This window comes from Somniosus microcephalus, chromosome 28 (assembly GCF_052327205.1).
Source record: "Somniosus microcephalus isolate GS21.2 chromosome 28, FLI_Smic_1.0, whole genome shotgun sequence".
Lineage (NCBI taxonomy): Eukaryota > Metazoa > Chordata > Chondrichthyes > Squaliformes > Somniosidae > Somniosus > Somniosus microcephalus.
Genome location: NC_141014.1, coordinates 4150526 through 4171008, shown reverse-complemented (window position 1 = coordinate 4171008; position 20483 = coordinate 4150526). Strand labels below are relative to the sequence as shown.

At 48.4% G+C, this 20483-nt stretch overlaps 1 protein-coding gene across 1 annotated transcript in view; it reads right to left on the bottom strand.

The window, feature by feature from the left end:
• Window positions 1-9679: 9679 nt before the first annotated feature.
• Window positions 9680-20483, bottom strand: part of sgsm3 (small G protein signaling modulator 3) — a 210122-nt gene continuing 199318 nt past the window's right edge. Inside the window, exons 16-19 of the mRNA XM_085969415.1 lie at window positions 17980-18065; window positions 15634-15756; window positions 14706-14766; window positions 9680-12503 (exon numbers count right to left, since the gene is read on the bottom strand). Of these exons, the coding sequence (XP_085825541.1) occupies window positions 12420-12503; window positions 14706-14766; window positions 15634-15756; window positions 17980-18065 (354 nt within the window). The 3' untranslated portion in view covers window positions 9680-12419. The remainder of the gene's footprint in view (window positions 12504-14705; window positions 14767-15633; window positions 15757-17979; window positions 18066-20483) is intronic.

Below are 20483 nucleotides of genomic sequence, written 5' to 3'. Positions count from 1 at the left end.
AGTGGCGGTAGGGATTGTGGATGCATTGGTAATAATTTTCCAAAACTCCCTGGACTCGGCAATGGTCCCAGCAGACTGGAAAACTGCTAATGTAACACCCTTATTTAAAAAGGGCAGTAGACAGAAGGCTGGAAACTATAGACCGGTTAGCCTAACATCTGTGGTAGGTAAAATTTTGGAGTCCATTATTAAGGAGACATTAACAGGACATTTGGATAATCATAATTTAATAGGACAAAGTCAGCATGGTTTTATGAAGGGGAAGTCATGTTTGACAAATTTGCTGGAGTTATTTGAGGAAGTAACATATAGGGTGGATAAAGGGGAACCAGTGGACATAGTGTATTTAGACTTCCGAAAGGCATTTGACAAGGTGCCACACAAAAGATTATTGCTTAAGGTAAAAAATCACGGGATTGGGGGTAATATTCTGGCATGGATAGAGGATTGGCTATCTAACAGAAGGCAGAGAGTTGGGATAAATGGTTCATTCTCAGACTGGCAATCAGTAACTAGTGGTGTACCGCAGGGGTCAGTGCTGGGTCCCCAACTCTTTACAATCTATATTAACGATTTGGAGGAGGGGACCGAGTGTAACATATCAAAGTTTGCAGATGATACTAAGATGGGAGGGAAAGTAGTGAGTGAGAACATAAAAAACCTGCAAGGGGACATAGACAGGCTAAGTAAGTGGGCAGAGATTTGGCAGATGGAATACAATACTGGAAAGTGTGAGGTTATGCACTTTGGCAGGAAAAATCGTAGAGCAAGTTATTATCTTAATGGCAAGAAACTGGAAAGTACTGAAGTACAAAGGGATCTGGGGGTCCTGGTGCACGAAACTCAAAAGGTTAGTATGCAGGTGCAGCAAGTGATTAAGAAGGCCAATGGAATGTTGGCTTTCATTGCTAGGGGGATAGAATATAAAAATAGGGAGGTATTGCTTCAGTTGTACAAGGTATTGGTGAGACCGCACCTGGAATACTGCGTACAGTTTTGGTGTCCATACTTAAGAAAGGACATACTTGCTCTCAAGTCAGTACAAAGAAGGTTCACTCGGTTAATCCCGGGGATGAGGGGATGGACGTATGAGGAGAGGTTGAGTAGATTGGGACTCTACTCATTGGAGTTCAGAAGAATGAGAGGCGATCTTATTCAAACATATAAGATTGTGAAGGGGTTGGATCGGGTCGATGCGGGGAGGATGTTCCCGATGATGGGTGAAACTAGAACTAGGGGGCATAGTCTTAGAATAAGGGGCTGCTCTTCCAAACTGAGATGAGGAGGAACTACTTCACTCAGAGGGTGGTAGGTCCATGGAATATGCTGCCCCAAAAAGCTGTAGAAGCGACATCATTACATAAACTTAAAACAGTAATAGACAGTTTCCTAGAAGTAAAGGGAATTAAGGGTTACGGGGAGCGGGCAGGAATTTGGACATGAGTCTAGGTTCGGATCGGTCATGGCCCTGTGGGTAGCGGAGCGGGCCCAGGGGCCGTGTAGCCTGATCCTGCTCCTATTTCGTGTGTCTAATTCTGTTAGATTCAGGAGATGGTTCTGTGATAGTGGATTGGCGGTTAGGATCAGATCAGCCATGATCTTATTGAATGGCAGAGCAGGCTCGAGGGGCCGATTGGCCTACTCCTGCTCCTATTTCTTATGTTCTTATGAAAGGTGATCAATACAGATTCTCAGGCCGTGAACGATGCTGATCAATACAGATTCTCAGGCTGTGAAAGTTGATCAATACAGATTCTCAGGCTGTGAAAAATGATCAATACAGATTCTCAGGCTGTGAAAGTTGATCAATACAGATTCTCAGGCTGTGAAAGGTGATCAATACAGATTCTCAGGCTATGAAGGGTGATCAATACACATTCTCAGCCTGTGAAAGGTGATCTATACAGATTCTCAGGCTGTGAAAGTTGATCAATACAGATTCTCAGGCTGTGAAAGGTGATCAATACAGATTCTCAGGCTGTGAAAGGTGATCAATACACATTCTCAGGCTGTGAAAGTTGATCAATACAGATTCTCAGGCTGTGAAAGGTGATCAATACAGATTCTCAGGCTATGAAGGGTGATCAATACAGATTCTCAGGCTATGAAGGGTGATCAATACAGATTCTCAGGCTGTGCCAGGTGATCAATGCAGTTTCTCAGGCTGTGAAAGATGATCAATACAGATTCTCAGGCTGTGAAAGGTGATCAATGCAGATTCTCAGGCTGTGAAAGGTGATCAATACAGATTCTCAGGCTGTGAAAGGTGATCAATACAGATTCTCAGGCTGTGAAAGGTGATCAATACAGATTCTCAGGCTGTGAAAGGTGATCAATGCAGATTCTCAGGCTGTGAAAGGTGATCAATACAGATTCTCAGGCTGTGAAAAGTGACCAATACAGATTCTCAGGCTGTGAAAAGTGATCAATACAGATTCTCAGGCTGTGAAAGGTGATCAATACAGATTCTCGGGCTATGAAGGGTGATCAATACAGATTCTCAGTCTGTGAAAGGTGATCAATACAGATTCTCAGGCTGTGAAAGGTGATCAATACAGATTCTCAGGCTGTGAAAAGTGATCAATACAGATTCTCAGGCTGTGAAAGGTGATCAATACAGATTCTCAGGCTGTGAAAGGTGATCAATGCAGATTCTCAGGCTGTGAAAGGTGATCAATACAGATTCTCAGGCTGTGAAAGGTGATCAATGCAGTTCCTCAGGCTGTGAAAGGTGATCAATACAGATTCTCAGGCTGTGAAAGGTGATCAATGCAGTTTCTCAGGCTGTGAAAGATGATCAATACACATTCTCAGGCTGTGAAAGGTGATCACTACAGATTCCCAGGCTGTGAAAGGTGCTGATCAATACAGATTCTCAGGCTGTGAAAGGTGATCAATACAGATTCTCAGGCTGTGAAAGGTGATCAATACAGTTTCTCAGGCTGTGAAAGGTGATCAATACAAATTCTCAGGCTGTGAAAAGTGATCAATACAGATTCTCAGGCAGTGAAAGGTGCTGATCAATACAGATTCTCAGGATGTGAATGGTGATCAATACAGATTCTCAGGCTGTGAAAGATGATCAATACAGATTCTCAGGCTGTGAAAGGTGCTGATCAATACAGATTCTCAGGCAGTGAAAGGCACTGATCAATACAGATTCTCAGGCTGTGAAAGGTGCTGATCAATACAGATTCTCAGGCTGTGAAAGGCGCTGATCTTAGCCTTGGTGAAGTCCTCTTCCTTGGTAAATGTGGTGTATGTGCCTTTAAGAGCAATTATGGTGTATGTGCCTTTAAGAGCCCCAGGTGTGCGTAATGCCGGTAATTGCCACTTGGGCTATATAAGCCTGTGTACTGTGTATATCCTTTTGAAACCCCCCCCACCCCAGACTTGCTTAATAAATACCTATGAACCAACTCCTGTCTTCAGTGTCTTTATCTACACACGGACACTACAGTGGCGACGAAGTGGAAACGGACTTAGCTGCAATTCGGCAGCACCTCAAGGACATCGATTCCTCCAGCGTCCAGAAGACTCAAGGAAGTAACAGAAACTGTGGTTTCACCAGCTGGCCAAGCTGGTGACAGGTACTGCGCTAATCCTTCCTGGGCGTCAGGCTGGAGCTCCAGCGGCGGGCTCTACAGCTGAGACAGGCAGCGAAATCGGAGGCAAGCAATAACGGACTGGGAGGGTGCACTCGAGAGACGGCCGGCGCGGCAAGCAGGTCAGTGTTTAGACCTCCGTCGGGAACGAGTCTCCAACAGTGAATAAACGGAAACCACAGTAAAACAGCATTGTTATCGGTAGCAGCGGCGGGAAAGCGCGGGAAGCGCCATATCGTTGCTACAGAGAGAAAAAAAAAGCGCGGGAAGCACCATATCTTTTCTGAAATGCCTAAATCTGGTAATATTGAGGCTTTTGATGGCGAAATAGAAGATTGGACCACATACGTGGAAAGAGTAGAGGTTTATTGCACTGCAAATGGAATAACAGATGAAAAAAAAAGCTTCAGTACTTCTGAACTTAATGGGCGCGAAGACATACGGGCTGTTACGAAATTTAATCACTCCAGCCAAACCAAAGGACAAGACTTTTAAAGAAATTGTTGATACCCTGCAGGAGCATTTAAACCCAACACCGCTGCTGATAGCGGAACGATTCAAGTTCTTCAAGAGAAATCAACACAAGAATGAAAGTAACGCTGATTACCTAACCGAATTAAGAAAGCTATCAACGTACTGCCAATTCGGAGCAGGACTATCAGATTATCTTCGAGACAAATTTGTTTGCGGTCTCTTAAGTGAAGGAACACAAAAGAGACTGCTTTCTGAAGAAGATTTAACATTGGACAAAGCTTTCAGTATGGCTGTATCATACGAAGCAGCAGCAAAAGGAGCTGCAGAGATACAACAAGAGACACAGGACTTCGGCACCCATAAAATGACACAGGAATTCGGAAGATGTTATCGCTGCGGCAGATCCACCCATAACCAGAGGGACTGCTGGTTCAAGGGCAAAGCATGCAGGCAATGTGGTAAGATTGGACACATTGCACGGGTATGCCAATCTGGACAAAATAAATCCACTGACAGAAAACAAAAAATCAATAAAGAAAAGTACAGGAAGGTACAAATGATGACGGACAATAGCTCCAAAGACCAGAATAGCGATAGCGACTCCGGAAACAAGAGACTAAGCTGTCTCAAATTACATAATGTACTTGCCAAAGAGGATTACCAAACCATTTGGGTTACCCTCACAATAACAGGGTCCCCAGTTAAAATGGAGCTAGATACAGGATCAGCTCTAACCGTAATAAATCGACGAGATTACGAGAGGCTATTTTCGCATATACCTCTAAAAGACACATCCATTATCTTAAAAACATATACGGGGCAGAAAGTCTACCCCAAAGGAAAAATAAGGGTGCCTGTGGTATACAACGGCAAAGAAATACAAAAGTTGTATTTATACATTCTACAAGATGGTGGTCCACCGTTGTTGGGACGTGAATGGATAAGGAAGATACGTTTAGACTGGCACTCCATTCAGGCACTGACAGTGACCAGTAAGGAAAAAAACAATGATGACATCATACCTGAACGATTGAAAGACATCTTGGCCAACGCCAAAGAAGTGTTTCAAGAGAAACTAGGAACCTTGAAAGGCATCACCGCCTCAATAAAAGTGGAAGATACAGCAATTCCAAAAATTTTTAAGGCAAGACCGGTGCCATACGCAATACGTCCGGCAGTCGAGGCAGAGCTGAAGAATTTGGAAAAGGCAGGCGTATTATCCAAAATAGATTGGAGCAAATGGGCAACACCCATCGTTCCAGTCATGAAAAAAACATTGAAAAATAACTCTGAGGAACAGAAAAAAATTCGCATGTGGGGACTTTAAGGTAACTGTAAACCCGGTCCTTCACACGGTACAGTATCCTCTTCCGAGGATAGAAGATATTTTCGCCTCACTATCCGGAGGGAAACGTTTCACAAAAATTGACTTGGCACAGGCATATCTACAGATGGAGGTTGAGGAGACCTCTAAAAAGTATCTCACAATAAACACACACAAAGGCCTGTACCAGTACAATCGACTGGTTTTTGGAATAGCATCAGCTCCAGCTATCTGGCAAAAAGCTATGGAGCAAGTCCTGCAAGGGATTCCGGGGACTCAATGCTACCTAGACGACATCCTTATAACAGGAGAAAACGACAACGAGCACCTTGCCAATTTGGAGCAGGTGCTCACTAGGCTGAAAGAACGGGGCCTACGAGCAAATCGCCCCAAGTGCGAATTTTTCCAAAATCAGATATCATATTGTGGCCACATAATTAATAAGGAAGGGTTGCATAAGTCACCTGAAAAAATTGAAGCAGTTATAAAAGCCCCAGCACCTGAAAATGTTTCACAATTAAGGTAATTCCTGGGATTAATAAATTACAATCATAAATTTTTACCGAACTTATCAACTATTCTACACCCTCTTAATGATCTTCTACACACAGGAGTGATTTGGAAATGGAACGAAGACTGTAAACGTGCCTTCCATAAATGTAAAGACTTAATCACATCCGAGAAAATTTTGGCTCATTCCAACCCATCACTACCAATCAGACTGGCGTGCGATGCATCCCCTTACGGCATAGGAGCGGTATTGTCCCATAGATTCCCTGATGGCTCGGAACGGCCGATAGCTTTTGCGTCACGCTCATTGAACTCAGCTGAGCGTAACTATGCCCAGATAGACAGGGAAGCACTCAGCCTGGTATGGGGAGTGAAGAAATTCAACCATTACCTACACGGACAAAAATTTACCTTGCTGACTGACCATCAACCCCTCATCTCCATATTCAACCCTAAAAAAGGTGTCCCCATTATGACGGCACAAAGACTACAGAGGTGGTCCCTTTTTCTAGGGGCACACCAATACAACATTGAATACAAAGGGTCAAAACAGCATGGGAATGCTGACGGTTTATCACGCCTACCGTTGCCAACGATAGAAGAGGCACCTACAGTAGACCCACTCTACCATAGTGGAATGTCTACCGGTGACAAATTCTGCCATTGAAAGGGAGACAAGAAATGACCCTACTTTCTCACGGGTCTACGATTTAACAGTGAAGGGATGGCCAGCACATGGCGAACCACTGTTGCCAGCATTCTCGCAGAGAACAGCTGTCAGTGTGCCGAGGAACCTTGATGTGTGGATCCAGAGTGGTGATTCCACCCAAACTCCAGGATAAAGTGCTAAAGGAGCTTCACGAGGGGCATCTGGGTGGAGTGAAAATGAAGAACCTAGCTAGGGCGTTTGTATGGTGGCCAGGTATCGATGGAGACATCGAAGACATGACCAAGAGCTGCCTAGGATGCCAGAAGGTCCAAAATGCTCCGCCACAGGCCCCTCTACATCCATGGGGGTGGCCCTCATCTCCCTGGCAAAGGGTGCACATCGACTTTGCTGGTCCATTTATGGACTCAATGTTCTTAATCGCAGTTGATGCACACTCCAAGTGGCCGGAGGTAATAAAGATGTCCTCCACCACCACGGAAAAAACCATCACAGTATTAAGGACCATAGTTGCCAGGAATGGGCTGCCGGAGCAGATATGTTCTGATAATGGACCGCAATTTGTGTCCGAAGAATTCAGAAAGTTCTTAAAGAACAATGGGGTAAAGCACTACACGTCCGCCCCATACCATCCCGCCACCAATGGATTGGCTGAAAGGTTTGTCCAGACCTTCAAGAAGGCCATCAAGGCCATGGGTAATGAAGACATAAAACTTCAGCACAAGGTGGATAACTTCTTATTTGCATATAGAAACATAGAGATAGGAACAGGAGTAGGCCATTCGGCCCTTCGAGCCTGCTCCGCCATTCAATGAGATCATGGCTGATCTTCGTCTGAGATCATAGCTGATCTTACCAGTTCAGTACCCCGTCCCCGCCTTTTCTCCGTAACCCTTAATCCCCTTAGCCTTCAGAAATATATCCAATTCTCTCTTGAAAATATTTATTGAATTAGCCTTCACAGCCCACAGGAATGCAACGCATATGGTTACTAACCAAACTCCCGCCATGATGTTCTACAATAGAAACCTAAGATGCCGGCTGGATTTGGTCAAGCCCAACATCCGAAGGGACGTGGAGAACCGGCAGTTTCGGGGCATGAATGAAAGGCCAACTAGGGCCTTCCAGATAGGCCAACCGGTTTTGGCCCGGGACTACCGTACCGAGAAATGGCAGCCTGGAACTATCTGCACACGATTAGGACCATTGATGTATACCGTGGACATCGGAGACAGCATAATAAGGCGCCATGCTGACCAAATCATCAAGTCATCCGAAAAGGGACAACCTACACCACCACTCTATACATCTAACGATGAAGTAGAGATACCCATATCTACCTCCGATCCGGTGATACTGGAGCCCGATGAACCCGACACTGGCCTTCAAGCCGAATCAGCCTTGCCAGAAGAACCTACTACACCCCCGAGGCGTTATCCGGACCGAGTCAGGAAGCCTCCTGAGAGACTAACTTATAATTAATTAATACAGCAATGTATATTATTTTGCATATAACATGTAATTAATAATTACTTAAAATATGATGTACTAGTTAGCTAGAAGGGGAGGAATTGTGGTGTATGTGCCTTTAAGAGCCCCAGGTGTGCGTAATGCCAGTAATTGCCACTTGGGCTATATAAGCCTGTGTATTGTGTATATCCTTTAGAAACCCCCCCCAGACTTGCTTAGTAAATACCTATGAACCAACTCCTGTCTTGTGTCTTTATCTACACACGGACACTAAACACCAATGCAAAGTACTCATTAGTACCCCAGCCAGCCTTCTGCCTCCACCAATAGTTGTCCCTGGTCCCTAATGGGCCCCACCGCTCCTCTGATGACCCTTTTACTGTTAATATGCCTATAGAAGACCTTTGGATTCCTTTTATGTTAGCCGCCAATCTATACTCTCACTGTCTCTTTGCTCCTCTTATTTCCTTTTGTACTTCTCTTTCCTTTTTATATTCTCCCTTCTAGTATCAAGCTGACGTCTATCATACGCCCCCTTTCTGCTTTATCCTACCCTCTAACTCCTTCGTCATCCAGGGAGCTCTGGCTTTGGTTGCCCTCCCTTTCCCCCTTGTGGGAATGTACTTAGACTGAATCCAAACCATCTCCTCTTTAAAGGCCACCCATCACTCCATTACATTTCTGGCTGCCAGTCTTTGACTCCAATTTACCCGGGCCAGATCCTGCCTCAATTTGCTGAAATTAAATCTCCTTCAATTAGGTATTTTTATTCCAGATTGCTCCTTGTCCTTCTCCATAACTAATCCAAACCTTATACTATGATCACAATTCCCGAAATGCTCCTGTGACATTCTCCACTTGATCCACTTCATTCCTCAGAACTAGACCCAACAATGCCTCCTTCCTTCGGGAACATACTGATCAAAAAAGTTCTCCTGAACACACTTCAGAAATTCCTCCCCCCTCTTTGTCCTTAACACAATCACTGCCCCATTCAGTATTGGAGTAAAGTCTCCCATTAGCATTACTCTATAGTTCTTGCACCTCTCAGTAATTTCTTTTCAAATCTGCTCCTCGATCTCCTTCCCACTATTTGGTGGCCTATAAAATACACCAAGTAGCGTAATATTTCTTCTATTGTTTCTTAACTGCAACCAAATAGATTCTGTCTTTCTAACACTAATATTTTCAACATACTTGGTTGCACAGAGGCTTCTCAGATGCTGCATGTGCTATCTTCTCCATCCTCATTAGGTTGTTTAACCTTTTTTACAGCTGCATAGCTGACACACTGGGCCAAAGCCAACTCCCACCACTGGTCTGGCTGGATTCCTGCCCCTGACACCCAGTCCATCCTTCTCCTCAGCTCATCGTTAACGGAGGCTGAGCACTGGCCAGAATGTACCTGTTTTTTCTGCATTCCTGATTGCCCCTTTAAACTGTTGCAGTAGCAGCAGGATTTCCACTCCCTCCCCCTGGCAGAGCACTAATGACGGGCAGAATGTTAGCAGGAATGTGCCTCCGACTGGCTCAGTGGGACCCCCGACTTCCCCGATCCAGCTGGCAAACACAAGCTGCAGGCCATCACCTGTAAAGAAAGGGGTGCAGTGAAGCACAGGGACACACAACGCCAGTAACCCAGGGTTCTTTTATTTCATATTTACAAATAGCTAACATGATATAAAGTTTATACACACAGACTGGGCAATGATTAAATAAAAGTCAAGGAAGACAAGGAATAAAGTAAAACCCGCTACCAGGAGACTCAAATTGCGAGAAGGTGTACGGATGATAATGAATCCAAGGCCCTACAGGACCTGCACTGCACAAGAACGCCACGCACTTTCCGCTGCTGGACTCTGAATGAAGCTGTTTTCATTCAGGAATGTCTGAAATGGGAATAATATGGGTCTGCCAGGGATAGTGAGAAGATGGAACAGCTGCCACAAAGTTCAGTGTGTCATTTTTATAACTAATTACACAGTAATTTCACGTTTACATCAGCACCAACAATTTCCCCACATTGAGTCTTTTGCAAGGACCTGTTGGCGAGGTGCGGGCAGGGAGCAGCTTTTACTGGGCAGCCCGGGGAAACCATCAGGGTCGGGAGCTGTGAGGAGAGCACAGATGGACATTCCTCGTGACCCGGGGAGATGGATATTCCGTGTCCCCGGGAAGTGGGTATTCCCTGTGCCCTGGGAGATCGGTATTCCAGCTTTTCACTGTTTTCTCTCGGTCGGGGCCTCTTTCTTTCTCAAACCCCACCTGATTTGGACAATATCCTGATGCCTTCGGTGCTTTGTCTGGTGATTACGGGGCCGATTTTAACCCTACTCGCTCAGCAGAAACCTGGTGGGTGGGCAGTTAAAATCGCCCTGACTCTTACTTGTCCAAAGCTGCCCTGATCGCAACATCTGCAATTTTAACCTGCTCTCCCGAGCAGGCAGCAAGGACAAGAGCCCAGAGCCAACAGGGTCGCATGTTGTGGCCTGATGACATCATTGAGACCTGGCTGTAATTTTAACTCTGGCCTGAGCAGGAAAACCAGCTCAACATAAAATCAGGGCCAGTGTCCGTAACCTGAGTTCCCCATCGCTGTCAGTGTATCTGCTCACAGCTCCCAACCAATGTTCCACCTCCCAGGACACAGGGAACGTCCATCCCCCGGGACAGGGGACACGGGACACGTCCACCCCCCAGGACAGGGGACATATCCATCTCCCGGGACAGGGGACATGTCCACCTCCTGGGACACGGGACAGGGGACATGTCGACCTCCCGGGACACAGGACACGTCCCGGGACACAGGGAACGTCCGCCTCCCGGGACACGTCCACCTCCCGGGACACAGGGAACATCCACCCCCCCGGGACAGGGGACATGTCCACCTCCCGGGACACGGGACAGGGGACACGTCCACCTCCCGGGACACGGGGCACAGGGAACGTCTGCCCCCTGGGACAGGGGACACGTCTGCCTCCCGGGACACGGGACACAGGTAACGTCCGCCTCCCGGGACATGGGACACGTCCACCTCCTGGGACACGTCCCGGGACACAGGGAACGTCCGCCTCCCGGGACACGTCCACCTCCCGGGACACGGGGAACTTCAGCTTCCCGGGACACTTCAGCCTCCCGGGACACAGGGATACGTCCACTTCCCAGGACACGGGACACGTCCACCTCCTGGGACACGGGATACGGGACACGTCCACCTCCCGGGACATGGGGAACGTCCACCTCCCGGGACACGTCCACCTCCCGGGACACGGGATACGGGACACGTCCACCTCTCGGGACACGGGACACAGGACACGTCTGCCTCCTGGGACACGGGGAACACCAATTTCCAAGGCACACTTCTATGGGAGACACTTTTAATGATTGCTTAATTAGGGACTTAACCCTAGGCTTAAACTTGAATTTAAAATATACAGAGCAATTCCCCCAGCTCCCACTGTTTAACAGCTGTAACCAGCCCTGCAAGCCCATCACCAGCAAGCTCACCCAGCAGACTGGTGACCAGAAATGGTAAACAGGTACCATTTATGGCAGTTTTGAGGCCTGTTCATGCACTGGTTGGTATTTGTGACTTCCACCTGTTGGAATTGAGCATCTCAGGTTGTCGCATATTCTGGGAATGTTCAGGAAGTTGGGAAATCTAAACACAAATAGTTCCCACAGCAGGAATCAGCGGGCTGTCGGCTGTTGCCTACAATTACTGCTTCCGGAAACAAGCACCGAGGCTTCCGCCGAGGCTGGCTGCAGATTTTTGCTCCCAGAGGCAGTCCCTCCTGTTTTATTTATTAGTGTCAGCAATCTGCAAAGCACACAATTTTTTAGATAATCTTTTTAAAGCCTGTTCCATGCTGCCGATGATGGGTGCTGTAACCAGCCCTGCATGCCCGTCACCAGCAAGCTTAGCCAGCACAGCTCCAGCTTCAGCAGGGTGGCAGCCCCAAGCTCGGGCCGCTCTATCGATGGGCTGGAACCCTGCGTGTGATGAGATGCAGAAAGTGCCCCTTCAGTAAATTTGGACTCCCCAGGGGGGAAGGATTACAGTGCAGGTCATCCCACCAGGTGAAACCAGGCTAGCAAACACCCCCAGCCAGGTTACTGCCCATTAACGGGAATTAACCTTTGGGTGGGAGCGGGGGAGAGTGGGGAGGGGGATAGAACAACAGCTCCCAAAGGTTAAGATTTGCAGGGTTACAATGATGCAGCGTTTCCTTGTCTCTTGTAGTGTGGGTGCAAAGCAGCACTCCGCAAATCCGGATCCTGATTGGGTGATCGCTATGTACACAGGCACCTGCAGTGTAACATGCTGATGGAGATTTGGCGTAGTGTTTGATTGGAGGAGAGTAGTTAGTTAACCATCAATATCCCAGCTGAACAGGTGATGCTTCACCAACATGTCCTGGACTCCGTCTTTCAGAGGCTTCTTCTCTTTATCCTGATGATGAAAAAAAAATTAATCATGTGCCGCTTGCGACAGTCGGACGATATCTCAACCAGAGCGGAGCCAGGGGATGTGATCAGGAACAGCAGGCAGCCCCTCCCACACCTCACAGTTCAGAGTTCATGGCCTCAGCCCCACCCAGGCTGCAACTAACAATAAAAAACATGAAGCTCAGCCCCCACCACCCAACACAGACCCCGAGAGACAGACCCCTCCCCCCACACACAGATCCCTCCCCACCAAAACTCACCCACAGAACCACGCCACAAAAAATCACACCCCACACAAAACCACCCCAACATAGGACCCCCACACCCCGACACGCAGAGAACCCCCCAGAGACTCCGCTCTATTGTGTTTGGATACACAGATCTGGACTCATCAGGTGTCAGGACACTGGCACACTGTATGGGTGTAATGTCCAGTGGAGTGGACACTGGCTCACTGTAAGGGGTGTAATGTCCAGTGGAGTGGACACTGGCTCACTGTACGGGGTGTAGTGTCCAGTGGAGTGGACACTGGCTCAATGTAACGGGTGTAATGTCCAGTGGAGTGGACACAGGCTCACTGTACGGGTGTAATGTCCAGTGGAGTGGACACTGGCTCACTGTACGGGTGTAATGTCCAGTGGAGTGGACACTGGCTCACTGTACGGGTGTAATGTCCAGTGGAGTGGACACTGGTTCACTGTACGGGTGTAATGTCCAGTGGAGTGGACACTGGCTTACTGTACGGGTGTAATGTCCAGTGGAGCGGACACTGGCTCACTGTACGGGTGTAATGTCCAGTGGAGTGGACACTGGCTCACTGTATGGGTGTAATGTCCAGTGGAGCGGACACTGGCTCACTGTACGGGTGTAATGTCCACTGGAGTGCACACTAGCTCACTGTACGGGTGTAATGTCCAGTGGAGTGGACACTGGCTCACTGTACAATGTAATGTCCAGGGGAATGGACACTGGCTCACTGTACGGACGTAATATCCAGTGGCGTGGACACTGGCTCACTGTACGGGTGTAATGTCCAGTGGAGTGGACACTGGCTCACTGTAAGGGGTGTAATGTCCAGTGGAGTGGACACTGGCTCACTGTAAGGGGTTTAATGTCCAGTGGAGTGGACACTGGCTCACTGTACGGGTGTAATGTTCAGTGGAGTGGACACTGGCTCACTGTACGGGTGTAATGTCCAGTGGAGTGGACACTGGCTCACTGTAGGGGTGTAATATCCAGTGGAGTGGACACTGGCTCACTGTAAGGGGTTTAATGTCCAGTGGAGTGGACACTGGCTCACTGTACGGGTGTAATGTTCAGTGGAGTGGACACTGGCTCACTGTACGGGTGTAATGTCCAGTGGAGTGGACACTGGCTCACTGTAGGGGTGTAATATCCAGTGGAGTGGACACTGGCTCACTGTAAGGGGTGTAATGTCCAGTGGAGTGGACACTGGCTCACTGTAAGGGGTGTAATGTCCAGTGGAGTGGACACTGGCTCACTGTATGGGTGTAATGTTCAGTGGAGTGGACACTGGCTCACTGTAAGGGGTGTAATGTCCAGTGGAGTGGACACTGGCTCACTGTATGGACGTAATATCCAGTGGAGTGAACACTGGCTCACTGTACGGATGTAATGTCCAGTGGAGTGGACACTGGCTCACTGTACGGGTGTAATGTCCAGTGGAGTGGGCACTGGCTCACTGTAAGGGGTGTAATGTCCAGTGGAGTGGACACTGGCTCACTGCAAGTGGTGTAATGTCCAGTGGAGTGGACACTGGCTCACTGTACGGGTGTAATGTCCGGTGGAGTGGACACTGGCTCACTGTAAGGGGTGTAATGTCCAGTGGAGTGGACACTGGCTCACTGTACGGTGTAATGTCCAGGGGAGTGGACACTGGCTCACTGTACGGGTGTGATGTCCAGTGGAGTGGACAGTGGTTCACTGTACGGGTGTAATGTCCAGTGGAGTGGACACTGGCTCACTGTACGGGTGTAATGTCCAGTGGAGTGGACACTGGCTCACTGTACTGTGTAATGTCCAGGGGAGTGGACACTGGCTCACTGTACGGGTGTAATGTCCAGTGGAGTCGACACTGGCTCACTGTACAGTGTAATGTCCAGTGGAGTGAACACTGGCTCACTGCAAGGGGTGTAATGTCCAGGGGATGAGATACACGGCACCTTCAGCATTCTTCTTTCTTTACCTCTTTCTTGACGGGAAGCTCCCAGTCCTGAGAAAGGCTAAACGCAAAGCTGGACAACACCCTGCAACACAGAGGCAGAAAACTCATTCAGTCGAGATGTTATGCTGCAGAATGAAAGAAAAATACTACCTGACCATACCGAGATCTAAAACATTAAAAAGATTTTAATCAGAATAGTACAACAACCTCGCAGCGATTTGACAGTTTATACGAGTGTAATCCTCTTTGTTAATTGAGTGCTTTAATCTTGGGGCTCTCTCAGGAGATGCTTTCCTAACATGATCCAATATCTTAGGCTGCTGAAGACTGCAGCGTCTCCCTGCTGTAAAACCAGCAACATATATACAGGACTGACAGGGCTCTGTGGCGGCTGTCAGGGCATCGTGCAGCAGCACCTCCTGGGGGTGGGGCGGGGGCAGGTGCTGCATGCAGGGGGGCATCTTTGGTGGGGTACAGAATGGAGCTATTAGCAACGTGGGGACAGGCGAGCGGTTACTGATGTCTCAGCAGGCAGAGTATAGCCAAGCCACACAGACCAGAAGGCTCAGGTCCAATCCCTGGTCTCGACAGACCAGCTGATCTCTGGGAGACAGCAAAATGTGTGGCTGCAACTGGTCTCAGTCCCCACCCCACCCCATGGGCTGGGAAACCAGAGAATTCCTGCTCCTTGTGACAATTCAATCAATGCTGCTGGAAGCTGATTTTGCGTGTGGCAGGTTTGGAATCTGCACTGAAGACCTCCAGTCCGAACTCTCACACAAAGACATCACTGAGGCCTGTGCGATCACATAAGTCTACACCAGAGAAAGTCAGTGTCCGTATAAGAGAGTCGGAAATTGGCACAGAAATAGGAGCACGAACAGGCCTTACACCCAGCACGAGATGCCCCAGCTACCATATAGCAACATAATATGGAGCAGCTCCTTACCTCAGTTCACACTTGATCTGGACCCAGCCAGGACTGCGCAGGAACGACCAGGGCTGGTACCATTTCTCCACTGTCTGCATACTCGAACAGAGCACCTCCAGCCACAGCGGCAGAACCTGCTCACTGCACAAAGGCACCATTAGTAATAAGCAAACCATGCATTCATGCCCTATATCAATTCACATTAATAACATCACAACCCTGACAGGAATGAAGAGGAGCACACCAGGTACCAGAGGGAGTGAGACCCCTGTATACAACAACAATCTTGCCAATCGCTCTCAGGAAGAACACAGGAAGGCTGCTGTGGGAAATGGAAAACTAACACGCGAGTACAGTAGGAGTGCTCGACTGAGAGATGGAGCGTTAACCTGCAGCTAACCTGCAGATACTGCTTAGCTGCAATGGAAAATTGTCCATCTCGAAATATCCCACAACTTGCAGAGTGAAAAAACCAACACAGCCACAAAAAGGCAAAACCAGCAGCATTTTACAGAATGAAGAATATCATTCACCGCAGTTACTGGGACAGACCATAGCCTGACACAGGCTGATCTACAACACAGACCCAGGTTATATAGATTCGGGGCGCGCGAGGGGGACTCGGGGCGCGCGAGGGGGACTCGGGGCGCGCGGGAGATTCGGGGCGCGCGAGGGATTGGGGGCGCGCGAGGGATTGGGGGCGCGCGAGGGATTCGGGGTGTGCGAGAGATTCGGGGTGTGCTCGTGTCAGACAGCAGCTGATTTAAGATGTGAGGCAATGCGGATGGTGAAGCAAGATTGTGATTAGCAAAGAGATGAACACGACAGATGGACAACCGCATGGAACCAGAATTGGGAAAAATGAGAATCCTGTCCAGCAGCTAGAGCTCACCACAAGCAGCAAGAACAGGGAAACACCGAACACATCCGGTGAGGAACACCACGGGATCGATGGGAATCTAAGCATCGTGGGGTCGAGCTTCCACTTTGGGCGCAATTGGCAATCCCTTCGCCCATTTTGAGAAATGTTATTTTTCCTCACATTTCCACTCAAATTCATTTGCATATCACCGAACACAAAATCTGCCATGAACCAGCCCAATCTGACAGCGTTTTAAAACATAACAAGAAAAAATTGCTTTAAAAAATCTTCCTTGCTGTATTTAAGAGCGGTAACTGGGTGCAATTTGATTATTACAGCTAGAAATGGCTTTATCACAAAAAATAAGCATTTTTAATCAGCGTTAATCTACCAACTGTGAGTAACACGATTTTAAATGACAAAATAACTTTAAAGTTATACAGAATCATTTGCTGGTTTTATTGTGGTTTGTTAGTAAGTTAAAAAAAAATTATATTCAAAACCTTTTAAAACATGCCTAATCATGTCCCCGTGCCCCAAAAATTCCAGCTTAATTTTTGGAGCCTCCTCGAAGACCTGCAAACGGACAGAGTTAGCGGAAACTCCCAACGGTGATTCATTCACCCTGGGGGTGTGGCCAGTTTTGGGGGCGGGGCCAGCTTCTAACGCAATGTTTTTAAAACTAGCGCAAAAGATGGCGGAAACTCGCTTTGTGCTGAACATAACTTGCTCTTCACAGAAGGAGGCCATTCGGCCCATCAAGTCCGTGCCGGCTCACTGTGGAGCAATCCAGTCAGTCCCATTCCCCCGCTCGATCACCGCAGCCCTGCAAGTTTATTTCCCTTAAGCGCCTATCCAATTTCCTTTTGAAAATAGAGTGCCTGCTTCCACCACCCTTGTCGGCAGTGAGCTCTAGGTCATTACCACTTGCTGCATAAAAAAGTTCTTCCTCACATCCCCCCTGTATCTCTTGCCCAAAACCTTAAATCTGTGTCCCCTAGTCCTTGTACCATCAGCCAATGGGAACAGCCTTTCTGTGTCTACCTTATCCAAACCAGTCATAATCTTTTACACCTCTATCAAATCTCCCCTCATCCTCCTTTGCTAAAGGAGAACAACTCCAGCTTCTCCAACCTGTCCTTGTTGCTAAAATCCCCCCTCCCCGGACCCATTCTGGTAAATCTCCTCTGCACCCTCTCAAGGACCTTCACATCCTTCCTAAAGTGTGGTGACCAGAACTGGACGCAATACTCCAGTTGTAGCCTAACCAGAGCTTTATAAAGGTTTAGCATAACTTCCCTGCTTTTGTACTCAATACCTCTATTTATGAAGCCTTTCCTGATAATTTACTTCACAAGAGAAATGTTGCCCTAATGCCCTGTTTAAGTTGGGGCTGCACGGAGCCCTCAGCCACACATCGAGCACGATTTGTTCCCTGTACAGTAGGTCTTGGTCTCAAAGGAACAGGATTATATAGTCAAGAATTGAAGATTTTCACTTACTTTAGTCCCACACAGATCAGTGATCGGAATTTCACATCCATCTGTGCATGCGCAGCATCGTGACTCATGTTCACTGACTGGACAGCCTGAAAGAAGGGAAGCAAAGTTTGGTGTTGGATGGAGTGCACAGCTTCAGAAAGGAGAATGGCCAGTCAATCACACACTCTGGTTTTTAGGGCCTATAATTGGTACAAATATTGCCTCTTTATTGGTCCCATTATCAGCCACAGTTACACCTCTTACAGCAAAATAACTGCAAATGTTGGAAACGTGAAACAAAAAGAGAAAATGCTGGAAAGACTCGAGTTGTCAAGCATCTGTGGAGAGAGAAAGAGAGCTGAATATTTTAGACATGGTCCATCGCTGGAATCGAAGCACAGCTTCCCCTCTCCTCTTTCTGGAGGTTTTGATCCCTCCACAAGACTCTTATCCTCCACCCCAGCTTTTCCGCTGCCGTTCCATTATCATTTTCCTATGGACCTGTAGCAGCTGCAACACCCGTCCATTCACCTCCTCCCACACTATCCAGGGCCCCAAACAACAACCTGCATTTATACAGCGCCTTTATCGCGGTAAAACGTCCTAAGGCGCTTCACAAGAGCGATTATCAAACAAGATTTGACACCGAGCCACATAAGGCGGTATTAGGACAGGTGACCAAAAGCTTGGTCAAAGAGGTAGGTTTTAAGGTGCGTCTTAAAGGAGGAGAGAGAGGTAGAGAGGCAGAGAGGTTTAGGGAGGGAACTCCAGCGCTTAGGGTCCAGGCAACAGAAGGCACGGCTGCCAATGGTGGAATGAAGAAGATCGGGGAAGCACAAGAGGCCAGAATAGGAGGAGCGCAAAGATCTCGGGGGGTTGTAGAGCTGGAGGAGGTTACAGAGATAGTGAGGGCGAGGCCTATGAGGGATTTGAAAACAAGGACGAGAATTTTAAAATCGAGGGGTTGCCAGAACGCGAGCCAATGTAGGTTAGCGAGCACAGGGGTGATGGGTGAATGGGACTTGGTGCGAGTCTGGACTCAGGCAGCCCAGTTTTGGATGAGCTCAAGTTTACGGATGGTGCAAGATAGGCGGCCGGCCACGAGGGCGTCAGAATAGTCCAGTCTAGAGATAACAAGGCACTGATGAGGGTTTCAGCAGCAGATGGGCTCAGGCGGGGCAGAGACGGGCGACGTGACGGAGCTGGACGTAGGCAGTCTTTGTGATGGAACAGATATGTGGTCGGAAACTCATTTCAGGGTCAAATAGGACGCCACGTTTGCAAACAGTGTGGTTCAGCCTCAGACAGGTGATAGGGAGAGGGATGGAGTCAGTGGCCAGGGAACGGAGTTTGTGGCAGGGACCAAAAACAATGACTTCAGTATTCACAATATTTAATTGGAAGAAATTTCTGCTCATCGAATACTGGATGGCGGACAAGCAGCAGGACAAATGAGAGGTGGTGGCGGGGTCGAGAGAGGCGGTGGCGGGGTCGAGAGAGGCGGGTGGCGGGGTCGAGAGAGGCGGGTGGCGGGGTCGAGAGAGGCGGGTGGCGGGGTCGAGAGAGGCGGTGGCGGGGTCGAGCTGGGTGTCGTCAGCGTACATGTGGAACCTAACGTTATGTTTTCGGATGATGTCACCAAGGGGCAGCATGAGGATGAGAAATTGGAGGGGGCCAAGGATAGGTCCCTGAGGGACTCCAGAGGTAACGGTGCGGGAGTGGGAAGAGAAGCCATTGCAGGAGATTCTCTGACTATGACTGGACTCCTCTGCATTGTGGAGACCAAACATCGACAGGGGATGTCTTGCTGAATACTTTATTTCTGTCTGCAAGTTGTGACCCTGAGCTCCTTTTGGCTCTCTATTTTAATCCCCCTCCCATTATCGCTCTGACCACCCAGTTTTTGATTTTCGACACAATGCAAGTGATAGGATCAGTATCACATCCTTCTCCCAGTTGCTCTGCTACGCTCAGGCCTGAACCCTGACTTTACTACAACCTCAATTCTCCTGCATTTCTCCCTTTTTTCCCCCAATTTTCCACTACGTTCCCTCTTTTTCCCCACAGGTAGGCCTCTCACTAACTTAGTTTAGAGAGCTTGGGCACAGAGCTGTGGAGAATCGCAGTCGGAGTGGAAGCTGAGAATTTGGTGATACAGGTACACTATCCCTTATCCGAAAGCCTTGGGACCAGCTGAGTTTCGGTTTTTGGAATTTTTCAGATTTCAGAAGGTATTATTATAAGACTGGGAAATTTGTATTTAATATAAATTTTAAAAGTTCAGGCTACCTCCTGCGACTATTCGGAGTCTCATTCCCCTTCCTGCTTCTCTGGAAACCCGGATATCAGCTGACTCCTACTAAGCTGGCCCGCAAATCAGGTCAGGGGTCGGGGGGGGGGGGGGCGGGGAGAATATCGGACGGGCCGCGGTTCGGGTCGGGTCGGGTGGGTGGGGGGGGGGGGGGGGGGGGGGGGGGGAAGAAAAGAATATCGGACGGTCCGCGGTTCGGGTCGGGTCGGGTGGG